General features: G+C 43.1%; 1 protein-coding gene and 1 pseudogene across 1 annotated transcript in view; one reads left to right on the forward strand and one right to left on the reverse strand.

Annotated features, from left to right (window-relative positions):
* slc6a9 (solute carrier family 6 member 9) overlaps positions 1-25,540 on the reverse strand; it is a 236,417-nt gene that overhangs the window by 197,620 nt on the left and 13,257 nt on the right. The window contains exon 2 of the mRNA XM_055641643.1: positions 8,680-8,843. Within this exon, the coding sequence (XP_055497618.1) occupies positions 8,680-8,709 (30 nt within the window). The 5' untranslated portion in view covers positions 8,710-8,843. The remainder of the gene's footprint in view (positions 1-8,679; positions 8,844-25,540) is intronic.
* LOC129701323 (U2 spliceosomal RNA) lies at positions 24,895-25,007 on the forward strand (annotated as a pseudogene).

Raw genomic sequence — 25,540 nt, forward strand, 5'->3', positions numbered from 1 at the left:
CCCACATCCCAAAAACATGAGGAATGTTTGTTCCTCCAACAACTAACCTCTGCAAATTCACCATGGAATGATTGATCTGTGAGGAGTTTGAGCAATGATTTGGAGAATAAAATGGGTTAGTGAGTGCGATTATTATATATAGGTCCTTGGTGTCCTGTGTGGGCCTGTTTCTGCGCCTGTGACTTTTTACATGTTGGCACATCATTGAACTCTCGATGAGAATGACTCCTGGATTTTTATCAGTTAAGATTGACGGCAAGATCAGACTCTGAAATACTAATAAGAGCGCTGTAATCTTCTCATTCATTATTATTTTGCTTGAAGAGTACAGCTGACCCACCCACCAGTTTGATTATTTAACTTGCATTGTTGCACCGAGTTCCTCCATTGTATCTAGGTCATTCTAAAATTTTGACTGGCAATTTGCTTGATGGCTGTTGAGTACTGAATTTTGTTTCCATACTCTGCTTCCCTTCTTTAAATAGACCAGCGAACTTGTCTGTCACTATCAGGTATTTACTATTGGTGACTCTTAATTCTTTAAATCATCTTTAATGACCGTTCAAAGTCCTAAGGACATTCAGTACTCCCAACATCAGAACTTGAAATTCTAGACATTGGTTTTTGTTTTTTATTTGCACTCCATGTATTTTCCTAGTGGATTGATATTTTAGTAAGAGTTCATTGAAGAAATAACCACAAAGCCTGATGAGGGCAAAGCAGGAGATGTTGTCTATATGGACTTTAGCAAGGCCTTTAATAACGTTCTGCTTGGTAGGGTGCTCTGGGATGGCTAAGTTGCATGGGTTAGACACAAAAAGCTGGAGTAACTCAGCGGGACAGGCAGCATCTCCGGAGAGAAGGAATGGGTGACGTTTCGGGTCGAGCCCCATCTGCAGTCGGGACCCTTCTTCAGACTGAAGAAGAGTCTCAAACTGAAACATCACCCATTCCTTCTCTACAGAGATGCTGCCTGTCCATTAAGTTACTCCAGCTTTTTGTGTCTATCTTCGGTTTAAACCAGCATCTGGTGTTCCTTCCTTCACATTAGGTTGCATGGGATCCAGGTAAAGCTAGCCGTCTGGATAGAGAATTGGCTTCGTGGAATGAAGCAAAGCATAATGGTACAAGGTTGTTTTACATTCTGGAGGCGTGTGCTTTTAAAATTTGAAGACCATGCCCTCCTAGACATTGGGTTCCCGATCATTGTAAGCCTACAGGTCACATTTGCTTCTTCAGCTCTCAGCTACAAACCTTTTCTCAATTACCCCAGATCTGTGCCCCCACCCCAAAGTCACTGACCGCTCTGCTCGGCAAAACACTGCTCCAGTCGTCCGAAACCACTAATAATTTTAGACACCCTGAATAATTCTCTCTAGGCAGCCTCATCTATCCAAAGATACAATCAATGTTTCTACTCCAAAATAAGTCATTTCAATGAACTAAAATGAATCTATTTTTAACTGATTTCCATTCAGAGTCTGATATAATAATATTCAGAACTAAATAGAAACGATGTTGCTAGACTTTTCCTGGAATCAGATTAGTTGAACATTATGCATAACTATTTGTATCTACATTGTCAACGGCTTTGTAACTGATTCATTTGTTTGTTTACCTAATTATAAACTACTTTGAATGTTAAAGATATTCACTAATTCATTTGTGACATGAGAAAATTAGCATTTATTACCCATGACTGATTGTTATGAATAATGATGTTGAGCTACCATCTTTAGTCATTGTGGTCTTCTGACTGCATGCTGTTGGGTTGAGAGTTCCTGAACTAAGGGTCAATGATGAGAAAGGAGCAATGATCCATTTGCATAGGATGATATGCATAGTAAAGGGAGATATACTGGATTCTACAAGTTGTTTCAGTTTAGTTTCTGGTCAATGTAGACCCCACCCTACCCCACGCCACCCCGTCACTTATCCATGTTCACCAGAGATGCTGCCCAACCCATGGAGTTACCCCGGCACTTTTTCATCTTCTCATGCCTACAGTAATAGCCCTGTCCCACTGTACGAGTTTATTCAAGAGTTCTCCCGTGTTTGTCCTGGTTTGAACTCTGAGATTTACGGCAATGGCCACTCGTAGGTACTCGGGGCTCTCGTGGGCATTTATCACCATGTTAAAAAATCTTCATGAGTCTTCCCGAGCTTACCGCGTTTCCCGAGTACCTGCCGTTAGCGTTACGAACCGCTAAGAGACGTCCCCGAGCTCCGACGTACCCGCTACGTACATTCTACGTGCTTCCACGAGTTTGATTTTTTTTTAAGCTCTAGAGAGCTCTTGAATGAGCTCGTACAGTGGGACAGGGCTTTAACATGGGATCTGCCAAATGATTCTTTAAAGGACAGCAATGAAGGGTGCAGCATTTGTTACTGCAATTAAATGTCCAGGATCACTATCCATAACTGCACACACTAAAATTTGGAGCTCAATGTTTTCTGAAATATCAAGCAACAACACGGTTCACATTTTGTGCACAAAGACGTCAAGATGAAAATTAACAACATTTAATATTATATTGTTAAAAACTGTTTACTTTAGTATAAATTTCAACAAAAAGGCTATTAAAAATGTCAGTGGTGGATTGCTCTACCTAAATAAGGCAGTTAGTTTGATCTTTATTAGTTTTCAACCTTCCCAGTGGCTGATGGACAGAAAATAGAAATCTTACCAAACAAAGGCCACCTAGCCTGAGGATACTGCCTCTTCAAGCACTAAGTCAGCCCAGAATACCGTAAAACTTTAATAAGCATGTACTAAAAAAATCAATTTCCTTTTATATAACAGGGCACTAAACACAACAGAATGACCCCTTTTGGCAAGGCCATTCCTTGGTCGGGGAAATATTCACATTATCCCACGATCTTTGGTGAGAAAACATAATATTTTTGGAATATTAAAAAAAACTCGATTTGAATCAAATTGCGTTATTTTAGATAGGTGGCTGATGGTTGGCATGGACACAGTGAGCCAAAGATCACTCAGCACTGCTTCTGTGCTCTTTGCCTCTATGCAATGATCAGCTTCAATAAGGGATAGTTTACCGCCTCTCTCTTACATTCAAACACAACACATCATCAAAACTCCGATTATCAACTTCCAGGGTGCAGAGCATTGCCCACATAATACCTAAAACAACTAAAAGCATATCACGGGCTGTAGATTCTATGATGAGCATCTCAACTCTTTTCACAAAGTCCTTTCACATCAGCTCTAAGCCAGATGTTAGAAGTATGATGAAACACTGCTTCTTTGCTGGATGAGGGCTGCTGCAACAATAATAATGAGGTCTAGAAACATAGAAAATAGGAGCAGGAGGCCATTCGGCCCTTCGAGCCAGCACCGCCATTCATTGTGATCATGGCTGATCGTCCCCAATCAATAACCTGTGCCTGCCTTCTTCCCATATCCATTTAGTGTATGCAGCTCACTTAAGCATTCCCATCCACAAATGAAACATTCATTTCCTGCACCACCTCGGTAATGATCAAAATATACCATAGAAATGAATCAAGATCTCTTTACCAACATCTCATAGCACCTGACCTCTGCTACCTCAAAGAACATGAGAACACCACAAGTAATTCCCCTTCTAACTTACACTGTATCCTAAATTGAAACTATACTTCATTGCTTTTACAATGAATTAAATCTAAATCCAAGAACTCTTTATCAACTCATACAGTGGGAGCATCCTCCCTAGAGAGACTGCAACAATTCTACATGGCTGACTGCCAGCCTCCCAAGGGAAATTAGGGACGGACAATCAAGGTTGATCTTGCTGGTGAATAAATAAAATAAGACCTAGGCTTGCTGTGTGTGTTAAACATTTGGTTGCTTATATCATTTCAAGGCTGTAATTCAGAGGACTGCTTAATTACGATTACCCTGGGAAATTCAAGCTGCAAGCTAACTGATCTGATCCAAGTAACCATTTGTACCCAAATCTATCTTGTGCCTGACACAGTGTTTCTAGCTAAAGATTAATGAGGCAGTGCCTTTCACAGAAAATATTTCATGTAATGTTTGGCCTGGTTCATTTTAGTTCACTTAAGTCACTCATTGGTATTGTTCATAACAGTCAACTAAAGAAAATTATAATGGGACCTGTGTTTTGCAATTATTACTGAAAACTTTGTTAAAATATTACTTTCATTTAAAATGTAAGGATTTTTCCTGCTAACAATATATTTTGAATATAAATGATTTAGAACAGAGGACATGGATATTTCATTGTACTCAGTTATGAGGTTGTCTAATTCAGTTCGAGGATCCAGTGGTTGAGGCAGGAACAATCTCAACACCTAGACTTTGACAAGATAAGTGGATGAAGGAAAAGGGATGTGGTGACAGGGAGGAAAAGATTCTATATTCTCATGGGGAGGACACATACCACAGTTGCCAAAATACCCATTCATGCGCCATAACTTATGCATATATTTTGAATTACAATTCCAAAGCTGGGTTCATAGAAAATTCAACATCAAATAAGTAAAGAGCACTTAAAGAACAATTAATCAAATATTAACTTGGTATGGTACTTGCCAGTTCATCTATGCTGTCAAATTGTTCTTCGAAAACATGTTTCACAAACATTAAATGGATTTTAACTCGGACAAGTGTGAGGTGATGCATTTTGGGAAGTTAAACCATCAGAGTTCCCAGGTGGTCTATGTGCTGGAACACCCACGTGGTCTATGTGTTGGAGCAACCTTGTGGTCACCGTATCAGAGCTCCCAGGTGGCTTCCACGTCAAATAGTGAATTTACATTTTCAAAGTAGCACCTCTATTTCCAATTTACGTAACATCCGACTTGCACACGGGTCCGCGGGACGTAACCCTTACACAGATCAGAGAACATCTGTGGTTCTCAGCATTGTGGCGCAACAGTTCCATAGACAAAGTCCAATGTCTGCAATGGGATAGAGGTGAATTGGACAATAACCTAACCTATGGAAGGACTGTTCAGAAGCCTCATAAGAGGGAAAGTAGCAGGTCCTAAGTCTGGTGATCCATGCTTTTAAGCTTCTGTACCATTTGCCTGACAGGAATAGGGAGAAGAAGAAATGACATGGGTGGGACAAATCTTGGATAATGTTGGCTGCTTTTCTGAAGTGTAGATGGAGTCAATGGTGGAGAATCTGGACTGAGTGATGGACTGAGCTACATCTCCAACTCTCTGCAATTTCTTGCAGTCTTAGGCGGAGCTGTTCCCAGCTGTGATGCAATCTGACATTATGCGTTCTATGGTGCAGCTGTACAAGTTTATAAGAGTCTTTGGCCAAATGCCCTTCGTCTCATAAGGAAAAAGAGGCATTGGTGTACCTTCTTGGCTGTCACATCAATATGGTCAGGCCACAGCAGATCATTGGTAATATGCCAAGAAACTTAAGAACACATATTAGGAGATCAAACCAGTGCAATCAGCAGAGCTGAACTTTAATGCACGATTGGTTCACAATTTCCAAGATTCAGCAGCAATATTCAAAATAGTTTTATCATTGAAGCAATTAATTTTAGAATACATGGCACCTTCTCTTGTTGCCACTCATAATTTTAAGGCAGGAATGGAGAGTAATAGGACGTTGTTTACCACAGCCTGTTTAATTATGGTAGAAAATATTCCTGATCAGCCATTAGTTAAACTGATAGTTCATCTAAGAGGGGAATGTCACTGGGAACATTTATATAGGTCACCTTTAAAATGCAATTTCTTCTGTTTTCTGCTCCAAAACATCAATAATTTAGAGCAGGCTTTCATGAAAATTAAATTTAATGGATGACTATTTTGTTTAGTCCTGCTTCCAGTTTAAAATAACTCAGCTTCTTCATGCGCAATGTATACCTCATTAGAGATCAGCTGATCTGTTTATATCTAGCAAATAACAGAAACATACAGTGGCACAATGGTAGAGTTGCTGTGTTGCAGTGCCAGATATCCAGGTTCATACCGGACTACGGTGCTGTCTGTACAGAATTTGTACGCTCTCCCTGTGACCACGTGGGTTTTCATCTGGTGCTCTGGTTTCCTCCCACATTCTAGATGTGCAGGTTTATAGGTTGCATCTCACGAGAGAAGGAATTGGTGACGTTTCAGGTCGAGACTCTTCTTCACACTGAAGTCTCGACCTGAAACTCTCCTGAGATGCTGCCTCACCCGCTGAGTTACTCAAGCACTTTGTGCCCACCTTCGATTTAAACCAGCATCTGCAGTTCTTTCTTACATAGGTCTATAGGTTGATTGGCTTCTGTAACTTGTCTCTAGTGTGTAGGATCGCCGATCAGAAAATTAATTGGGCCAATCATATAACTATTGCAGCTTGAAATTGAATAACTCACAACACACTTCATAAAGCCTTTCTTATTTCTGCAAGATAGAAATCAAGATTCAGAACACCAGTAATCAAAAAGTGAAAACAATTCAGATGCAGGAGATCTGAAACAAACTCCGAAATTGTAGGAAACACTCAGCAGGTCAGGCAGCATTTATGGGGAGAGAAAAAGAGTTCATGTTTCAGTTCATTGATCCATGATTAGAATTGATGTTATGGTGGAAAGTCATCAACATGAGGCATTATCTCTGTTCCTGATTCCACATCTGCATTCTGACTCTGCTGAGTATTTCTTGTATTTGCTGCATCTGTTACAATGCTCCCATGGGCCTGAATGAGAGGAGCTTAAAATATGCACAAGATGCTTAATCTCAAAGGAGTCTGCCACCCTGAACAGCCAGCCCCCCACTACAGGGACACTAGCTCTTTACAAAGTACACTGCAACGACTTGCCAAGGGCTCTAAGACTGTCTCTCCTAAACCTTTATGAACCTGGAAATCAAAGACGTTTCCAGGAAATGGAGGAAGATTAAACGAGGGGAAGCGATATTGAAATGGAAGGGGTGAGAGGGCGAAGAGCATCACCAAGCCAAGCCTGGGAGTATCTATCATTGGAACTGTGGGGCTGGAGAACGTGCAATGATTTGGTAGGAGCTGGTGCTGATTTGATGAGAGAAGATTTATTTGTAAAGGGCTCTGGAGAAAGCCCAAAAGTCAATTTGCCTTTCCCCCTTTGGAAATGTAGCCTTTTGGCCAACTGGGAAGTAAAACGCTTTATTCTTCCTGCCTCCCTACCCTCACATCAGTCTGAAGAAGGGTTTCGACCTGAAACGTTGCCTATTTCCTTCGCTCCATAGATGCTGCCTTACCCGCTGAGTTTCTCCAGCATTTTTGTCTACCTAAGTAAAAAGCTAAACATGTTTACCTTTTGTGTGGGGTCTCTGCCCAGTGACCTGTCCTACAAACCACGTTCAAACTCAACTGTTTTTAGATACTTTCCATTGAATAAAATGAACTTCAGTTTCAGTCCTTCGCTAACCTTTTCTGACAGCAGGGATGAAGGAGGTTCAAAATATAAAGAAAATAAATGCAAAGAATTAAAGAAGAAATCTCAATAAAACTAGTATATCAAAAAATCTAAGCCATATTCAGAGTGCATTCCAAAATATTGGGGCCTGTGTCAAATATTTTGGTGACGTTTTCCTTTGTTTTGGGCAATTATTTCATAGGATTAGTCTCTGCCACCATGTAAGGGACACCACTGCCTAGTAGGAAAACAATGGCTGCCACACTTGAAGGCCAAATGCCAAGTTTTAGAAAGGGACATCCATGTTGTTGGAGAAATACAGCCCGGAACAGGCCCTTTAGCTCACTGAGTCCATGCCAGGTATCAAATGCCCATTTATGCCAATCTTACATTCATCCCATTTTAATTCTCTCTACATTTGCATCAACTCCCCACCAATTCTACTCTGACCTACACACTAGCAGCAATTTGCAGTGACTAATTAGCCTATCATTCCACATGTTTTTAAAACATGAAAAGAAACCATGCTGTCAAAGGGTGTATGTGCAGCCTTCAGACAACAATACTTTAGATCGGGATTGAACCTGAGTTTTTGGTGCACTGAGGCTATGATTCTACAATGTCACCCTGCCGGATGTCAGAAACCAAGGAACATACTACCCAGATTTTACCTCAGATTTAGCTGAGACCTTGTTTCAACCCGGAGGTGATAGGATAATGCTCATTGTCGGGCTGCCTGACATCAGATGGGGTTATTTGTAGGGCTCTTGACATTGCACCAGAACACCAAAACTCCTTTCCTTTCTGTTTCTAAAGCTAAGGAATCAGGCATGCAAGGCTCCAACTTCCCAAGTCACATATGCACTGGATTATAGTCGCAATCTGGTTTGCTCCATCTGAGAAGAAAGGAGGAGGGAAGGGTACACAAGAAAGAAGGAAGCATGTGAACACAATATACTCAAAGTAATGCAACTTGAACAATATCGCTGGTGAACCTCATGACCCAACTGCAACATTTTCTGGGGTTGAGAAGGTGGATGGATTTGTGGAGGAACATGATACCGAATACACAAAGCCTAATTTTAACAGCCATGCTCGGAGGCATTCCTCACAATTTTCTCAGCATTAACTGAGACCACGAAGGTCACAGCCAATGTGGATCTGAGCTTGTAACACACCCTTTATACAGAGAGCACAATTTTCATACAAAATCACACAGAGAAAGATCCAGATTTTATCAATGTAACCTCAGAGCTTGTTTTTTTATTTGTTACAATAACATAGGGTATTATTAATAACTTACCAACATGGCTTCAGAACCTTTGTCAGCCATGGTCTGAATGAACTATTCAGATTTTCCGCACCACACTCTTCAAGAACTTCTAAGTTCAGCCACTGCTGCCCTCTGCCTCCTTCTTGCTGTGGTTGTAGTGGAGCTTCTTTTCAAGTTAGGGAGTCTCGAACACTCTGAAATGACATGTGACACAAGAGATTTTATTTCAGTCCAGATGTCCAGTCTTCACACTCGTATCAGGTTCCAAATTACAGGTAATTTAATTCCAACCTTTAATATCTGAGCAACATTTATTTGTTCAGCTGCATTTTTTTAAAGTATACGTTTATGTGTCTTGAATTCCTGTAACTGTCCCAGTCTATTTCACTTTCACAATCTGTAATTTTTAATTTCTTTCCTTTTCATTAGGAATTGTAAACGTTTCAATTATACAAATTTGAATTCTCTCCGCCCATACAATGCAGAGCAGTATGAGATGAAATACCATACATTTTAAATAGGAACTGAAGGGCTCATTCACCCGATATAAACACTCTCCGCAGTGATTTAGCAATTAATGTACTTTCTCCCACTTCAGCGATTGCAAATGGTATTTTTTGTACTGCTTTGCCAAATAAAACATCTTCAGTCCACAAACTAAGATGTTTTATCCAGCAAAGCAGTACAAAAAGTACAGGGTCCCTTGAATGGGTTCAGGTTAAAACAGAAAGTGTGGTCTTCCAGATTCCTTGCAATCTATGTAATTGAATAATGTATGCATTTCCTCCTTACAGTGTACGCAAATATGGACATATCTGTATGATATACATATATGACATTTCTGCACTATCCATAACTAGAATAAATAATGTGTGTACATACATTATGAATTGATGATGAGGACAGAGGAATAGAAAATTAGTAAAATAATAAGCTGAATTTTAGAGTCTGTTGATAACCGTGAATGGACAGTTTATGAGGCATGTCTGAAAGCGACTCAGACAAGTTTGTTTCATTGGAAGGTCCGATGCATAAGATTGGGTGCATGGGTGCATTGGTTTCATGTTACATAAGAGTACATGGATTTTTTTCATAGAGCAAATAGAAGAGTGGAAATTGTGAAAGTGAATAATAGTGAAAATAGATGTGACTAAACAAATGTTACTGGAGAACACAAGTAAGTCATTCAATTAACTGCAACATCTTGCAAAACATAATTACATTAGCAAATCTTTTAACACGACTGGTGTTAAACTGAATTATTTTCCCCTTGATCTTTCCTCAGTAAATATACTGAACCAATACAACGTACTTGCTTCAACAAGTTTATTCGTCACACCGGGGGACTTACTCTGGTCCACAGCCTCTGGCTCCCAAGGAGTCCAAAGTGTTCCCCAGAAGTAAGTGGTTTACAATAGGCATAATACAACTATATAAGCAGAGCAGCAAGAAGCTAATTTGGCCCGCTTTTTGATCCTCCAATGATACCTTGACATGGTATGTGTGTTAAGGCAAAGGTCAGGTTCCTCAAGACAAGTGACTTGCAAGCGCATGATCTCATTATCACCAGTAGACAAAAATGCTGGAGAAACTCAGCGGGTGAGGCAGCATCTAAGGAGTGAAGGAATAGGTAATGTTTCAGGTCGAGACCTTTCTTCAGACTGATGAAGTGATCACCAGTGATCAGGTTAAATGACTAAAACAACTGAATCGCAAGCGCATGATCTCATTATCAACAGCAGTCAGGTTCCTCAAAATGAATGACTTTGTCATCACAGCTGCAACAGAACCTAGTATATCCCCACTCAACGCTATAATTTTCCACTAACTTACACAGCAAAAATCAAACTCGTCATTCCTCCCTTTTATCATTCCATGATAACTTATGTGCATACCCGAATCATATTAATTTGTTCAACTTCCTAAGGCAAGACTGAAGATAACATGGGAGGGCGCCCTCATGGTTTCCCTCCAGAAGCAATGTTCGGGTGGGCTGTCAGAGCAGCCCAACACAAATGTATGTTTAGTAACATTCCAGATCCCAAAGGAGCGCACATGAGTGTCTAGACAACGTATGATATCGTCTTGGCAGAGATGATAAGTCAGATGTGGCGCGGAGGGGTGGCATGTATGAATCTTGATTGTCGAGTCCTGTCCAGTCACTGGAAAAAGCAACAACATCAAGGTTCGGAGTGCGGTGATGTCCATCCTCCTGAAGTGACCTGTGGTTGGAGAGCCTCCACGAGGAGAAGGGTTAATAGAATCAAGAACATTTTAGGTCAATGGTTTGCAATGCTGTAAGTGTATCCAGGAGCTTTTACCCTCCACTTTAGCCACTGTGTGGGTAGTGAGGAGGACCTGAAAAGGGCTTTCCCATCAGGGTTCTAGGCCTGTCCGGACCCACTTTTTCATCATTACAAATATACCTGGTTTGATCATAGGGAGCAACAGAAAGATCAAACTCATTCAGTTGAATTGCTCCACCCTGGAGATGGATAAGGCGCAAAGATCGGGTTAATGTGAGGGCACACAAAGTAATTTCTTCAGTCATATGGTGGAATTCGACTGGAGCAGGGAATGGAGTAGTTTATGGTGTGTGCAAGGGTCGACCGTATATGATTTTGGCCGGGGTAAGCTTAGCCTGTCCACCTAGTGTAGTTCTGATCTGAAATAAAGCAATAGGAAGCAGTTTTAACCAAGTTAGACACATATCCGCCAATGTGTCCGTAAGTGGGTCTGCTTATCATACATACATCCCATGGCTTTCCAGGTCTCTATCTCGGTTACAGGAGCATCCTCCTGGGAACGTATCATGTCTGATATGTTTGGCATTGCTTTTTTCTGAGGTATACGGATTCTGGTTAAAACATTTGGTCTGCCTCATCATATGGGGCACTACCATCCCGTGGCCTTGTGCTGCCATATTGGCTGCCTGATCGGCTGCCCGGTTACCTATATCAACTGGTTTGCTACCTGAGGTTTGGGCGACACATTTCATGATAGCCAATTTTCAGGGAAGAGTCAGGGAATACAGAACCAATTGCTTATGGGAGATTTCTGTACCAGAGGAGGTAAGGAAGCTGCAATTCTGCCATAATTGTCCAAAGTCATGGGCAACACCAAATGCGTATCTCGAGTGTGTAAATGTTGACACTCTTTCTCCTTCCGAGAGCGCATGCTTGGGTGAGGGCAATCAGTTTGACTTGTTGTGCAGAGAAAAATCTTTCAAATGCTGCTGCTTCCTGGACATGACCATCCCGATAGCATAGCCGAAAGTGTGATGTTCCTGTAATGGAAAAACTGCCATCAACATATAGGGTGAGATCAGAATCTAGCAGCAGTTGGTCCGTAAGATCAGAGTGCGTGGAAGTCTCTTGCTTAATTAGAAACAGGCAGTCGTGTTCGCAGGAGTCAAGGGCCTGAGGTTGGTTTTGTAGAAAGGTGGCTGGATTTATATTAGTCCATTTTGGTGCGTCTGATATCCCCTTCCCCTCGCATCGACCCATCGGGGTAGGCAGAACTCAGGTTCCATCTGGTAACCTATGGGGTCTGGTTCCCTTAAGGGGGGAGCTGGTTCATTCTTTCTGATCACATGTTCAGTTTTTACTCTAGCAGCAACTCCTTCCGGTTTTTGTTTACTTCAATAGTATTTTACTGCTCGTTCCACCTGCGGACAGCTGTTATTCGTCCAATTCATATTATTGATCCGGACGGCGTTAGCCACTAATGGAGGGAGGGATGCTGTTCATCGATTACAGCTCAGCATTCAACACCATTATACCATCAAAACTGATCACCAAACTCGGTAACCTGGGCATCGACCCCTCCCTCTGCAACTGGATACTGGACTTTCTAACCAACAGACCCCAGTCTGTGAGGTTAGACAAGCACAACTCTTCAACCCTCACCCTGAACACTGGCGTTCCACAGGGCTGTGTGCTGAGCCCCCTCCTCTACTCCCTCTTCACCTATGACTGCACACCTGTACATGGTACTAACACCATCATCAAGTATGCAGATGATACAACGGTGATTGGCCTCATCAGCAACAACGATGAGCTGGCCTACAGGGAGGAGGTCCAGCACTTAGCAGCATGGTGCGCTGACAACAACCTGGCCCTTAACTCCAAGAAGACCAAGGAGCTCATTGTAGACTTCAGGAAGTCCAGAGGTGGCACGCACACCCCCATCCACATTAACGGGACGGAGGTGGAACGTGTTTCTAGCTTCAGGTTCCTGGGAGTCAACATCTCCGATGACCTCTCTTGGACCCACAATACCTCTACTCTGATCAAGAAGGCTCATCAGCGTCTCTTCTTCCTGAGGAGACTGAAGAAGGTCCATCTGTCTCCCCAGATCCTGGTGAACTTCTACCGCTGCACCATCGAGAGCATCCTTACCAACTGCATCACAGTATGGTATGGCAACTGCTCTGTCTCCGACCGGAAGGCATTGCAGAGGGTGGTGAAAATTGCCCAACGCATCACCGGTTCCTCGCTCCCCTCCATTGAGTCTGTCCAAAGCAAGCACTGACTGCGGAGGGCGCTCAGCATCGCCAAAGGACTGCTCTCACCCCAACCATGGACTGTTTACCCTCCTACCATCCGGGAGGCGCTACAGGTCTCTCCGTTGCCGAACCAGCAGGTCGAGGAACAGCTTCTTTCCGGCGGCTGTCACTCTACTCAACAACGTACCTCGGTGACTGCCAATCACCCCCCCCCCCCCCCCCCCCCCCCCCCCCACCCACCCCCCCCCCCCCCCGGACACTTATTATTATTTATTCAAATCGTTTGCTATGTCGCTCTTCAAGGGAGATGCTAAATGCATTTCGTTGTCTCTGTACTGTACACTGACAATGACAATTAAAATTGAATCTGAATCTGAATCTGAGGGATCGGAGCAAAACGGCACAAAATTGTGGGGAGTCGTTCCATGCATTATAGGCTGCATCACCCGATTGATTCCCATAAACTTTTCAAAAGCGCTCCTGGAATTCTTCAGCCCCCCCAGGTTGTGTGACATTAATACATGTCTTCACACGTTGCAAGCTTGTGAGTTTTCCCTTCAACATAATTCCTACTTGAAGCCACAATGGAATATGCTGCCACCATATCTACAGACAGTGCATTCCTGGTTCCAGGCATAAATTGCACAAAATACGTTTTTACTCATGTCACTCTTAATTCCCTTCCCTTTAAATGTTTACTTGTGACATCCAGTCCTCAATTCAGTCACCAAAGGGAACATCTGTCTGTGTAGGCCCCTCAAAACGTTATATATATAACATCTCTCCTCAATCTTCTCATTCCCAAAGAAATCTATTCTATCCTTGTCACCAAATCTTTCATCCCAAGAAACAGTTTTGAAATTGTTTTTTTTTTCTGGACCATCCATCTTGCCTTCAAATCCTTATGGTGATCAGAAATGTACATGTGCAAATGCCACTAAAATGTTTTTAAAATGCTATTCTCAGCCTCATATTTTCATACTCTTCGCCTCGATTAAGCCCACAATTATGTATGCCTTACTAGTTATTGTCGCAACCTACCAAGGCACTTTCAATAACATGCCCCATACCCCCAGGTCCTTTTCCCCTTGAATAATTTTTCAAATAAAAACACAAAGCGCTGGAGTAACATGACAGGTCAGGCAGCAATTCTGGAGGATATGGATAGGTGACGTTTCAAGTTGGGACCTTTTTCTTAGAGTAATCATTGTAGGATGGGGGGGGGGGGGGGGGGTGGAGGGTAAGCTGGAAAAGAGGTGGAAGCAAGTCGAAGCCCACCTATCACTTGCCAGGCTTTTTCCCATCCCTATCTCGTTTCCAGCTTTCTCCGTACTACTACAATCAATCTGAAGAAGGTTCCTTACGCAAACGTCACCTATTCATGTCCACAAGAGATCCAGAGATGCTGCCTATCCCACTGAGTTACTCCAGCAAACTGTCTTGTATTGTAAACCTGCATCTGCAGTTTCTTGTTTCTCCATGATCCCTTTCTAAATGGTGTACTTATCCTGCATTGCTTCCATCGAAGTACATCTCATATTGCTGTTCAATTCTGACTTTGGGTGCTGTGTGTGTGGATTTTGTCTGTTCTCTATGTGGCATTAATGTTCTCTCTGTGGGTATGTGGATTTTCTCTGAGTGTTTTGAGTTCCTCCGACATCTTGGATGTTGCTAGATTAATTAGCCACTGTAAATTGCCCTTAGTGTGCAGGTGACTAGTAGAATCTGGTGAGAATTGATGCGAATGTGGGAAGAATTAAAAAAAAAGGATTAATGCATAATAAATATAAATGGGCGGTTCATAGTCGCATGAACTTGGTTAGCTGAAGGGCCCATTTCCGTACTGTATCTTTTTTTTAATGTTTGTTCATCATATTATCAATTAGTACTACGTTTTCAAACCTGTTGTGCTGCCACAAGAAAAAAATCATGGTTCTGTAATGGTACATATGACAATATAACACTCTTGACTCTCTTCTCACTGGTATTCTGAACACAGCACTTGTCACATGCAGACTTATCATGCTTTATCTCCCTCCGTATCTCTTTTGTCATCCAGGGAGTTTGGAATTTTTTTGTGCTTACTTTACTAATCAAGGGAATGTGCTTCATAAGGTCATAAGGAATAAAATTAGGCCATCAAGTCTACTCCACCATTCATTCATGGCTGATCTATCTCTCCCACCTAATCCCATTCTCCTGCCTTCTCCCCATAACTTCTGAGAAACGTGCTAATCAAGTATCTAAACCATTTGTTACTTCAAGCCTTCCAATGTACCCGAGGCCAATCTACTCTCATTCCCCTGAAACGGGTCTCCCTCCAATTAAATCTCGAAGGAAGAACGAAAGAGACACAGTTGAGACAGCAATTCAAACAGAAGCGTCCGTGCGTTGACACAACTCAACTAATTGGAGACCCAGCGTTTGCTGGCGGAATCGTTGATGCATACAGTGCAAAGAGGTAACTTGTAAATTATAGGAAGTAATGTGAAAAGTGTCATATAATTCCAGAAAGAGCTAAACATAAATAAGAGAAAAATACTATGTGACTATGAAAACATTCCAGAGGTTGATCCAATTGAAAATTTAAAAGAAATGGCAGAAGATTCCACTGAAAATTCAGTAAAGAAGTGGAAATAATCTCAAGGACAAGAAGTCATGTGTCGATCAAAGAGATTTCAAAAATCTATGGCAAAATTAAATCTGTAAATAATGCGAATACATGCTTCGATCATCTTCAAAATTGGGAAAGTACTATTCTGATTAAGAGTCATTTAACTAAATGACTGATTAATATGTAACACATACAAGTACGCATGTACAATGCAGTCAAACAGCTGAATAAGTCATTTATTTGCTGACAGCGATCTCTCTGTCTGCTGCTGTGAGATTGTAGCTCATTTGGTTTCTTAAAGTGTTTTGACATTGGTCATTATTTAACCAAACATACGTAGAGAGGAGTAATGTATACGCATATACGAATATAATGTATTCTAAACCCAGGCAACAGAATATAAAGCACACAGAAACTTGGAACCATTTTAAAGGGCATAAGACATAAAACACTTCAATTGAATGATTTTAAAATTCTCTGTGTTTTTTGCAAATATCTATACTATTACTAAAACTCTCATCTTGACCAATTCCGGTTTGCTTTTTTTTTTAATTTGTCCAAAAAACCGTGCCCTTTATCGCTAGGACCCTTTATTCTCAATCTTCGCACTAGTACTCTTTATTCGCCACCTTACTCACTGTTCTCCTCTCCTCCAAGCACACCAAATTTTGGTCTGATCGGTGAAATTATACAAAAGTTATGAAGGTTTAAAAAATCGTGAGATCAGCAGATTGGTCTTCTCCCCTGTCAGTCACCATGAAGGTAATGCCCCTTCCGGTACCCGCTGGAGAATAAAGCCCTGGAAACGGGACTGAGTCCACAAGTGCTGATTGAGTCTGCAAGAATGTAGTCAGGAAAGTCGCAGTGTGGAGTCGGAAAAGTCGCTGTGCGGTGTCGGGAAAGTCTCTGTGTGGAGTCGGGAAATGCTGTGTTGTGCCGCGGCCAGTGGCCGCTGAGTGGAGTCCCACCTCCCCCCTTCCCCCTTTCCCCTTCTTCCCTATACACACACACCCTCCCCCCCACACCCCTCTTTACCCCTCCCCGTTACTCCCCCCTCCCCCCCACACCACTCCACAACCCCCACACCACCCCATCCCCCACACACCACCCCCCCTCCCTTACACCACCCCCCTCCCCCATACCACCCCCCCACTTCCCCACATCCCCCCCCCCCCCCCACACCATGGTGGAATGTTGCATTGGGGAATGGGTTGCATTAGGGGACCAGGCCTCCCATGTGACTGGGACCCAACGGGTCCCACTTAGTCTAGTACTCAATAAGTATATGGGATCACAGTTGATCCCATTTAGCTTCACATGCATTAGAAATCAGAAGTACTTTTATCAGCTGCAAGGTTTTAACATTTTATTACAGTACAATAAAATCAAGAAAACGTCTCTCCAGCTCAGAAGACGATTCCTATTAACTCATTAATCCAACATTGTAATGGAATACTTCAAATAACTGACATCTCATTTTGATATGGAACTGTGTGCAATTGGAGTATGTATCGAAAATTCAAGGCAGGCTTCTGTATTGCTTGTACATTTTCCAATCATTGAGTGTCACTGTGTAAAACTTAGTCTGTGTTGTGTTAAAAGCTTTAAAGTGCTCAGATATAAAAAAGGGCAACTTCAATAGTTTTAGCCATCTCAATTGTCTAAGCTGCACCCTAGCCTCAACTAACTCAGGGGATTCACTCATCCTGAATAATGAACAATTCATTCTGCTTAAATAGTTTTGGATACAATTCTTCATCATCTTCATAGGCAGTTCCTCAGGATCAAGGATAACTGGCTACCATTCTTGTTTTGCAGTTTCTGATGTAACTAACAGGGCCAAAGTTGGAACCATGAATTCCTCCACAGATATACTCGGAGATGGTTGATGGGGAGGATGAGCGGGTAGTTTGTGAGTTGAGGTTTGTGAGGCTCCTTCTGCTACTTATTCAAGACGTCTGTGTGCATGGTTGGTATTGAAGTTCTCAAGACGACCTTGCATGCTTCTTCTCCACACTGAGCTGTCTTAGGCCGGATATTCCTGGGGGTCAGTGAGCATGTTGCATTTCCGCAAGGAAGCTTTTGGCACATCCTTGGATCTTTTTCTTTTCTTTTTCATAGAGTTGTAGTGTAGAGACTGGCCTTTGGCCTGCTTCACCTCTGCTGAACACCATGTACATTATCCAGTCATTGAGTATCACTGTGTAATATTTACCCTGATTTTGGTTAAAAGATTACCCCACTTATCCCACTCGTCCCTCTTATATAGCACAGAAACTAGTCCCTTTAGCCCACTGTGTCTCTGCTTATCATTTTGCCTATTCAAATAATCCCATCTGCAGCATTAGATCTTTATCCTTCTATGCCTTTCCTATTAAAGCACCTTTGTAAATGTCTCCTAAATGTAGTGATTGTATCTAATTCCATGATCTCCTATGGCAGCAGGTTCCAGACACCAACTACCCTGTGTGTAAAACAAATCTTTCATCTCAAATTCCTTTTAAAACTCATTTTTATCACCGTGAATCTTTTGCTTATAATACTCCAAACCTGAAAAGAAGGCACAGAAGGGAGATTTGATATCAGTACATAAACTAATGAGGTTTTCTGGGCAGAGCGGACAATGCAAGGATATTTGCTTGGTGGCGATCTCAAGGATAAGGTCACAGGTACAAAATAATAGATAAGAGAATTAAAAGTGACATGAGGACAGATTAGATACGTAGCATATGGTTAGAATCTAGAATGCACTTATTGCAGATGTAATAAAGCAGGGTGTATTGTGGCTACAGGAGGAAATTAGATATATGGTGAAGAAAAAATGGAAGGCAATGGAGAAAGGTACCAGGAGTTAGAAACAGTGAATTAGTTGCTTTGGCAGAACATATTCTAGGCACAGTGGGCTGCATGGCCTCCTTCTGTGCCATGATCAATGAGTGATTCTATGAATAGGTACTGAACAATACTGTAGCTGGAAAAGTAAGTATGAATACGGATAGTCAATAGTGAGCACTCTCTGTGTGACTCTCAAATATTTTGTCATGACGGCACAGTGGTAGAGTTGCTGCTTTACGGCGCCAGAGACCTGGGTTCGATCCTGACAATGTGTGCTGTCCGTATGGAGTTTGTACGTTCTCCCCATGACCGCTTGGGTTTACCCGCATGCTCCGGTTTCCTCCCCACTCCGAAGACATACAGGTTTGGAGGTCAATTTGCTTTGGTACAAATTGGAAATTGTACCTAGTGTGTAGGTTAATTTTTGTGTACAGGAATCAGCGGTCGTCAGGGACTCAGTGGGCCGAAGGGCCTGTTTCCACACTGTATCTCTAAACTAAACTCAACTAAACACCAACTTCAAAGCTCACCAGGAGCGTGTTGGAATACTCTCCACTTGCCTGTGGCCTTATACTTCCGGTGGCGCTGGTGCCAGCTGCCTCCACCTTCAGCTCGGTATCTTTTTGTTTTTTTGTTATGTTGAAGTGTGTTTTTTTAAAATGTTTTAATGTGGGGGAAGAGGGTACGGTAAGGGGGATACCGTCCTTCAGCTTCCTGGAGAGGACGCGACTATTATTCGAGTCGCGTCCTCGCCCCCCCCCCCCCCCCCCCCCCCCCCCAGCGGCCTACCTACTGGATTGGCGCTGCTTTCCTGCCTGGACCGACCAGAGCTCCAGCAGCGGCGGGACAGCGCTGATACATTGCGGGGCTGGCAATGCCTTAGCGGGGATCGCCGTCTGGAGCCCGGAGTGCTGAGCCTGCGGCACCGACATCCTGGAGCTGTGGTTCGCGGAGCTCCCAACGCGGGCGCGCTGACAAACATCGCAGAGTCCTGCGACTCTGCCCGGCTCGGCCTGCGGACTCGGGAGCTGCGAACTCCGGTGGGAGGTGGCTGATCGGGAGGTCCGGGCCGCTGAGGAGGATTTCACCATCGGGGTTCGGCGTCGGCGTTCCATCAGCCCGGCGAGAGGGCCTGAGCATCGGGCCGCCCGGTGTGGCGACTGCGGGTGCTCAGAAGGCCCCGACCATGGGTGAACATCTGGGAAGATCGGAGGGGAGGCTTGCTGGACTATGGTGCCTTCCTCACCTTGGTGCCATTGTGTTATGTTGTGTCGTGGACTTTCTGTGTTTGTGCTTTTTTTTAAAAATTCTATTTTATTTTTAATATGTTTTATTATTTATTTATGTTTATGATTGAGACGATGACAATAAATTTGAATACAACGAATGAGAATTGCTTCTAACGCTTGACAATTTCATCGCAGTCAGGTCAACCTGTTTGAGTTATATTCAGTTCCCCGCCTTGTATACTCATTCCATCTATCACTAGCATAACCATGATTACAATGGGTACCCATCTGCAATATTCAGCCCCTTCCCAAACTTCAACATTTTTCAAACTCACAGTCTCTATCACGTTGCAGAACAATTGTGGCAAGCAGTGAAAAATATTGCGTCACCCACCATCGTGACGTAAAAATATTCCCCGTTGCTGGGTCCAAACCCCTCTTCAAACCCTTGATGGAAATCCCTTCACTAAAATTACTGCAGATGATCATGGAAGTAGCCCATCGACAACCATATAACCATATAACAATTACAGCACGGAAACAGGCCATCTCGACCCTTCTAGTCCGTGCCGAACACGTATTCTCCCCTAGTCCCATATACCTGTGCTCAGACCATAACCCTCCATTCCTTTCTCGTCCATATAACTATCCAATTTATTTTTAAATGATAAAAACGAACCTGCCTCCACCACCTTCACTGGAAGCTCATTCCACACAGCTACCACTCTCTGAGTAAAGACGTTCCCCCTCATGTTACCCCTAAACTTCAGTCACTTAATTCTCAAGTCATGTCCCCTTGTTTGCATTTTCCCTCCTCTCAGTGGGAAAAGCTTATCCACGTCAACTCTGTCTATCCCTCTCATCATTTTAAAGACCTCTATCAAGTCCCCCCTTAACCTTCTGCGCTCCAAAGAATAAAGCCCTAACTTGTTCAACCTTTCTCTGTAACTTAGTTGCTGAAGCCCAGGCAACATTCTAGTAAATCTCCTCTGTACTCTCTCTATTTTGTTGACATCCTTCCTATAATTAGGCGACCAAAATTGTACACCATACTCCAGATTTGGCCTCACCAATGCCTTGTACAATTTTAACATTACATTCCAACTTCTATACTCAATGCTCTGATTTATAAAGGCCAGCACACCAAAAGCTTTCTTTACCACCCTATCTACATGAGATTCCACTTTCAGGGAACTGTGCACAGTTATTCCCAGATCCCTCTGTTCACCTGCATTCTTCAATTCCCTACCATTTACCATGTACGTCCTATTTTGATTTGTCCTGCCAAGATGTAGCACCTCACACTTATCAGCATTAAACTCCATCTGCCATCTTTCAGTCCACTCTTCCAACTGGCATAAATCTCTCAGTAGACTTTGAAAATCTACTTCATTATCCACAACCCCTTCTATCTTAGTATCATCTGCATACTTACTAATCCAATTTACCACACCATCATCCAGATCATTGATGTACATGACAAACAACAGTGGACCCAACACAGATCCCTGTGGCAGCCCACTAGTCACTGGCCTCCAACCTGACAAACAACCATCCTCCATTACTCTCTGGCATCTCCCATTCAGCCACTGTTGAATCCATCTTGCTACTCCACCATTAATACCCAACCATTGAACCTTCTTAACCAACCTTCCATGAGGAACCTTGTCAAAGACCTTACTGAAGTCCATATATACAACATCCACTGCTTTACCCTCATCAATTTCCTGAGTAACCTCTTCAAAAAATTCAAGAAGATTAGTCAAACATGACCTTCCAGGCACAAATCCATGTTGACTGTTCCTAATCAGACCCTGTTTATCCAGATGCTTATATATGTTATCTCTAAGTATCCTTTCCATTAATTTGCCCACCACTGACAAACTAACAACATTACGGTATTACTAATCCAGAGAGAATGCAGCATTTGAAAAGTGCAGGATCAGCTACGAGGTAGGTTGGAAGGTCAAGTCTACATCCTTAGCTTATGAGAGGATCATTCAGTAGTCTGATAACAATAAGGAGTAAATTGTTTCCGAATCTGGTGGTACATCCTATCACTTCTGCCTGATGGGAGAAGAGGGAATGACTGGGTTAAGTGGCCCTTGATTTTGTTGGAAGGCAGCCTGAACTGTAGAAGGATTTGAAGGGGGTGGGGGGGGGGGGGGGGGGGGGGGGGGGGGGGGGGGGGGGGGGGGGGGGGGGGGGGGGGGGGGGGTGGGGGGGGGGGGGGGGGGGGTGGGGGTTGTGTTGGTGAGATGGTTAGTGAGATGCACTGCGTTAAATCCATAACTCTTCAATTATATTATCTGTCCGTGTTCTTTCAATTAGTTGTGAAATACAAGAGGTAAAAGTAATTACTTTTGCGGTTAGCATACGGAAATCAGCTGTGAAATCACTAGAAACAGCGTTTTTTAATAAATCTGTAAAGAATGACCACTTTTAAAACAATGAATTGTCAGGTTTGTAGATGTTTAAGTAGAATATGAGGAAGCACAACTCATTTGACCAGAATTATAATTGAAGTAGAAATGCAGAACTCTGCAGCACTGCATATATTTAAGGCTTTTCAGTAGTAGAAGAAGAAAGAGAGCAACTGAGTGAGAGTGAGAAGTGATGATAAACAAGGGAAAGTTAAGAATTATGGTTGGCTGTGAGATGCAGTATGTGACAGTAGGAGCTTCAAGAAGTCCTGTAAACAGCTCAATTCCTTTACAAAAGACTTATTTGTTTGCTTGGAGAAGCAATGAAATATTAAATGTTGTTCAGATTTCACACAGCCCACTGTAGTGTTTACAATTCTCTCACTTGTTTCCACTGTTAGAATCACTTTATTCAACAATTCACATTATGCGTTCAAACTATAATTCAATTCAACAGCTCTCCAAATCAGGATATTTTACTTCGGAGTCACGTGAGTGACTACATGAAGAGCCCGCTAGTACGCTTGCGTGTCATTATCGCTACACGCATTGCAACGAGTCATTGGGGGAGGAAGGATGTTCCTCCCAAACGGCAGGTTTTGGAAACCTGCAACAGTAGGTAAGAAAGCTTCGTTTCTTTTTTGCCTACCTTTGTTTCCAGGAAGGCTGTGGAAAGCTGGCGGGGGAGAGCTGCTATGTAGGAGCAGGCAGCCAGCAACGGCCGGTGGCACGACGGTCTCCCTTGGCGGGAGCCGGTGCGACTTTAGCTCCAGCAGGTGTACGGGTCGCTGACAGCCGGTGGAGCACTCCGGACCCGTCGGTCTGATGACTCGGAAGAACAGCCCAGGGACCTACAGGGTAAGGAGCGCTGTATGGGTCCGTGGGGCTGGGAGACTGGAGGTAGCAGCGAGCGGTCGGTGCCCGTGAGCACCGGGTACGCGAGCTTGGTGCGGGCGAGCGTCGGAGCGAGCCCAGGGGGACCGCGTTGGAGCGCCATGGGTCCGTGGGGCCGAGAGGAAAGGTACGCGGCACAGTGGCCGTGAGCACCGCACCGCGTTTAAACCACTGGGCCTGCGGTTGCGCGAGCGGCCAGTTCCCCGAGAGGACTTGCACCGCGTTGGAGCTCCGCAGGCCCAATTGAGGAAGGAGCGGCACAGTGGGGAGCACTGCACCGCGTTAAGACCACCTTACCTGCGGTTGCGAGCGGCCAGCTCCCCGAGAGGACTGAACCGCGTTGGAGCACCGCAGGCTAACGGTAGACGGGCGGCTCAGTGCCGTGAGCACTGCACCGCACTTTGGAGCACCGCAGGCCAACGGCACTACAGGGAACTTAGTGCCCGTGAGCACTGCGACGCGTAGACACTGCGGGGCCTGCACCTGCGAGAACATACCGCGTTTGCAGCGATGCAGGTCCAAAAAAGAGAAGAGCAAATCCTCGAGTGGGTAAGTCCCATAGCAGCACCTTATACAGGGCTGTATCTCACTTCCACTATTATAGGGAAGTGCTGGAGGAAAAGACAGACTTAGGGAGAAGGAAGCAGCACCTTTTCTTAGGGCTATAATCATGCTTCTCTCCCTCCAGTAGACTCTTTTGTCAGAAGAGTGCTGGGGTCAAGTCTAGGGCAAACCGTGGACAGGTAAACAGATGTAAGAGCTATAATAATGAGGTGATGTTTTTTCTAAGTCACAAAGTACATAGAGTGCATTATTGGTCTTTTCCTGATAGAAATACAGGAATACTTATGTTGTGACTGAAGGATTTAGCAGTCCAAAAATTTACTGACAAATTCCATTCCCATCTGGGAAGTCACATGGGAATGTCTGTCTATGTTTCAGGGGGAACAACAGTACAGCTGTGAGTAAAGCTAACTGGGAAAGATCTACAAACCAGGTTAGAAGCCAGCATAGACCATATGTTTTCTATCTACTGCAGGGGCAAACATTAGCTGACACCATAGCTGTCACTTGCCACTGGGGATTGTAAATCCCTGAATGTACTAAACTAATCAATTTATGCATCTGGTTACATCCAACCGGGATTGACACGGGCCTGTGTAAACCCGAAACCTCCTAGCAATATCTTTTTATTTGGAGGGGACCGATCTAGAAGGTCAAGGAGTTGGACAATGAAGCCAAATTGGAGCTCATCTAAACGTCCAAACATCATCCTCAAAGGTATCGCCCCTATATCTGAAGATGTGTACACCCACAACACACGGCCTCGGGGATCCAGATGAAAACAGTAAAACCAGAAGGAAACAAGGAGGTTGGTGCGAGAAGACATCGAATAAATAATTTTTTGACACTCGTATCTTAAACAGTATCCGGGGATACACAATAGAATTTTACAACACATAATTTTCTAGTCCAGCTGATATATCGAGAGAGGAATTTGGAGGAGAACACCAAATGGATATTGGGCTATAGTATTTGCTGATGTTTCTACACGATATGGAACACCAGATGTCGATCTACTCGTATCCAGACATAATCACCAATTACCAAATATGTCATATGGGATACAGACACTGGACATCAGCAACGGAGGGGTTTTAGCTGCATTGTAAGGGAAGAATTATTATCTACGCATTCCCTTCCTAACAAAATAGGATATGGTGCTTGACGCATCAAACATAGATCAGATCTCGGCTTTTTGGCCAAGATCAAGCATAATATCTGGGTTTTTTTTAATCAGTTTAAATATCTGATATGTCCCTTATCTAGGGACCATATATTAAAAATAAACAAATAAATAAATAAATAAATAAATAAATAAATAAATTAAATTAATGATACGATATATTCGTTAAGAACGGAAACCTTTTCTATTGTTAAGTATATTCGTTTTAAGAACGAAAATGGCAAGCATTGATTCAAAGGATGCTTACTATTTTCAGTACCCATAACAGGTGACCACGGATGTTATTTTATCTAATTGGATGGCTCAGCTCTAGCAGTATAGAGCACTACCTAATGAGTGTTTACATTAGCACCTAGGTTATTTACAAAATATAACAACCAGCCACACAATGGTAATGGCTTCTTTGGATGACATACTAATTGTGCGGGAACTTAGGACGGGCTGAACAAACGGTAACAGCCACTTAACAATTATTGGAAACTAGGATTCATTATCCATCCAATTAAATCAAAATTAAAGCCTTCAAACTAAAGGGATTATTTGGGGTTCACCAATAACTCAGTTCCTCATGTCAGTAACTTTGCCAACAGAGGTTACAACCTTAATAAAGGCATACAGCAAAATCATTGACATGAGGATAAA

This window comes from Leucoraja erinacea, chromosome 10 (assembly GCF_028641065.1).
Source record: "Leucoraja erinacea ecotype New England chromosome 10, Leri_hhj_1, whole genome shotgun sequence".
NCBI classification, from domain to species: Eukaryota; Metazoa; Chordata; class Chondrichthyes; order Rajiformes; family Rajidae; genus Leucoraja; species Leucoraja erinaceus.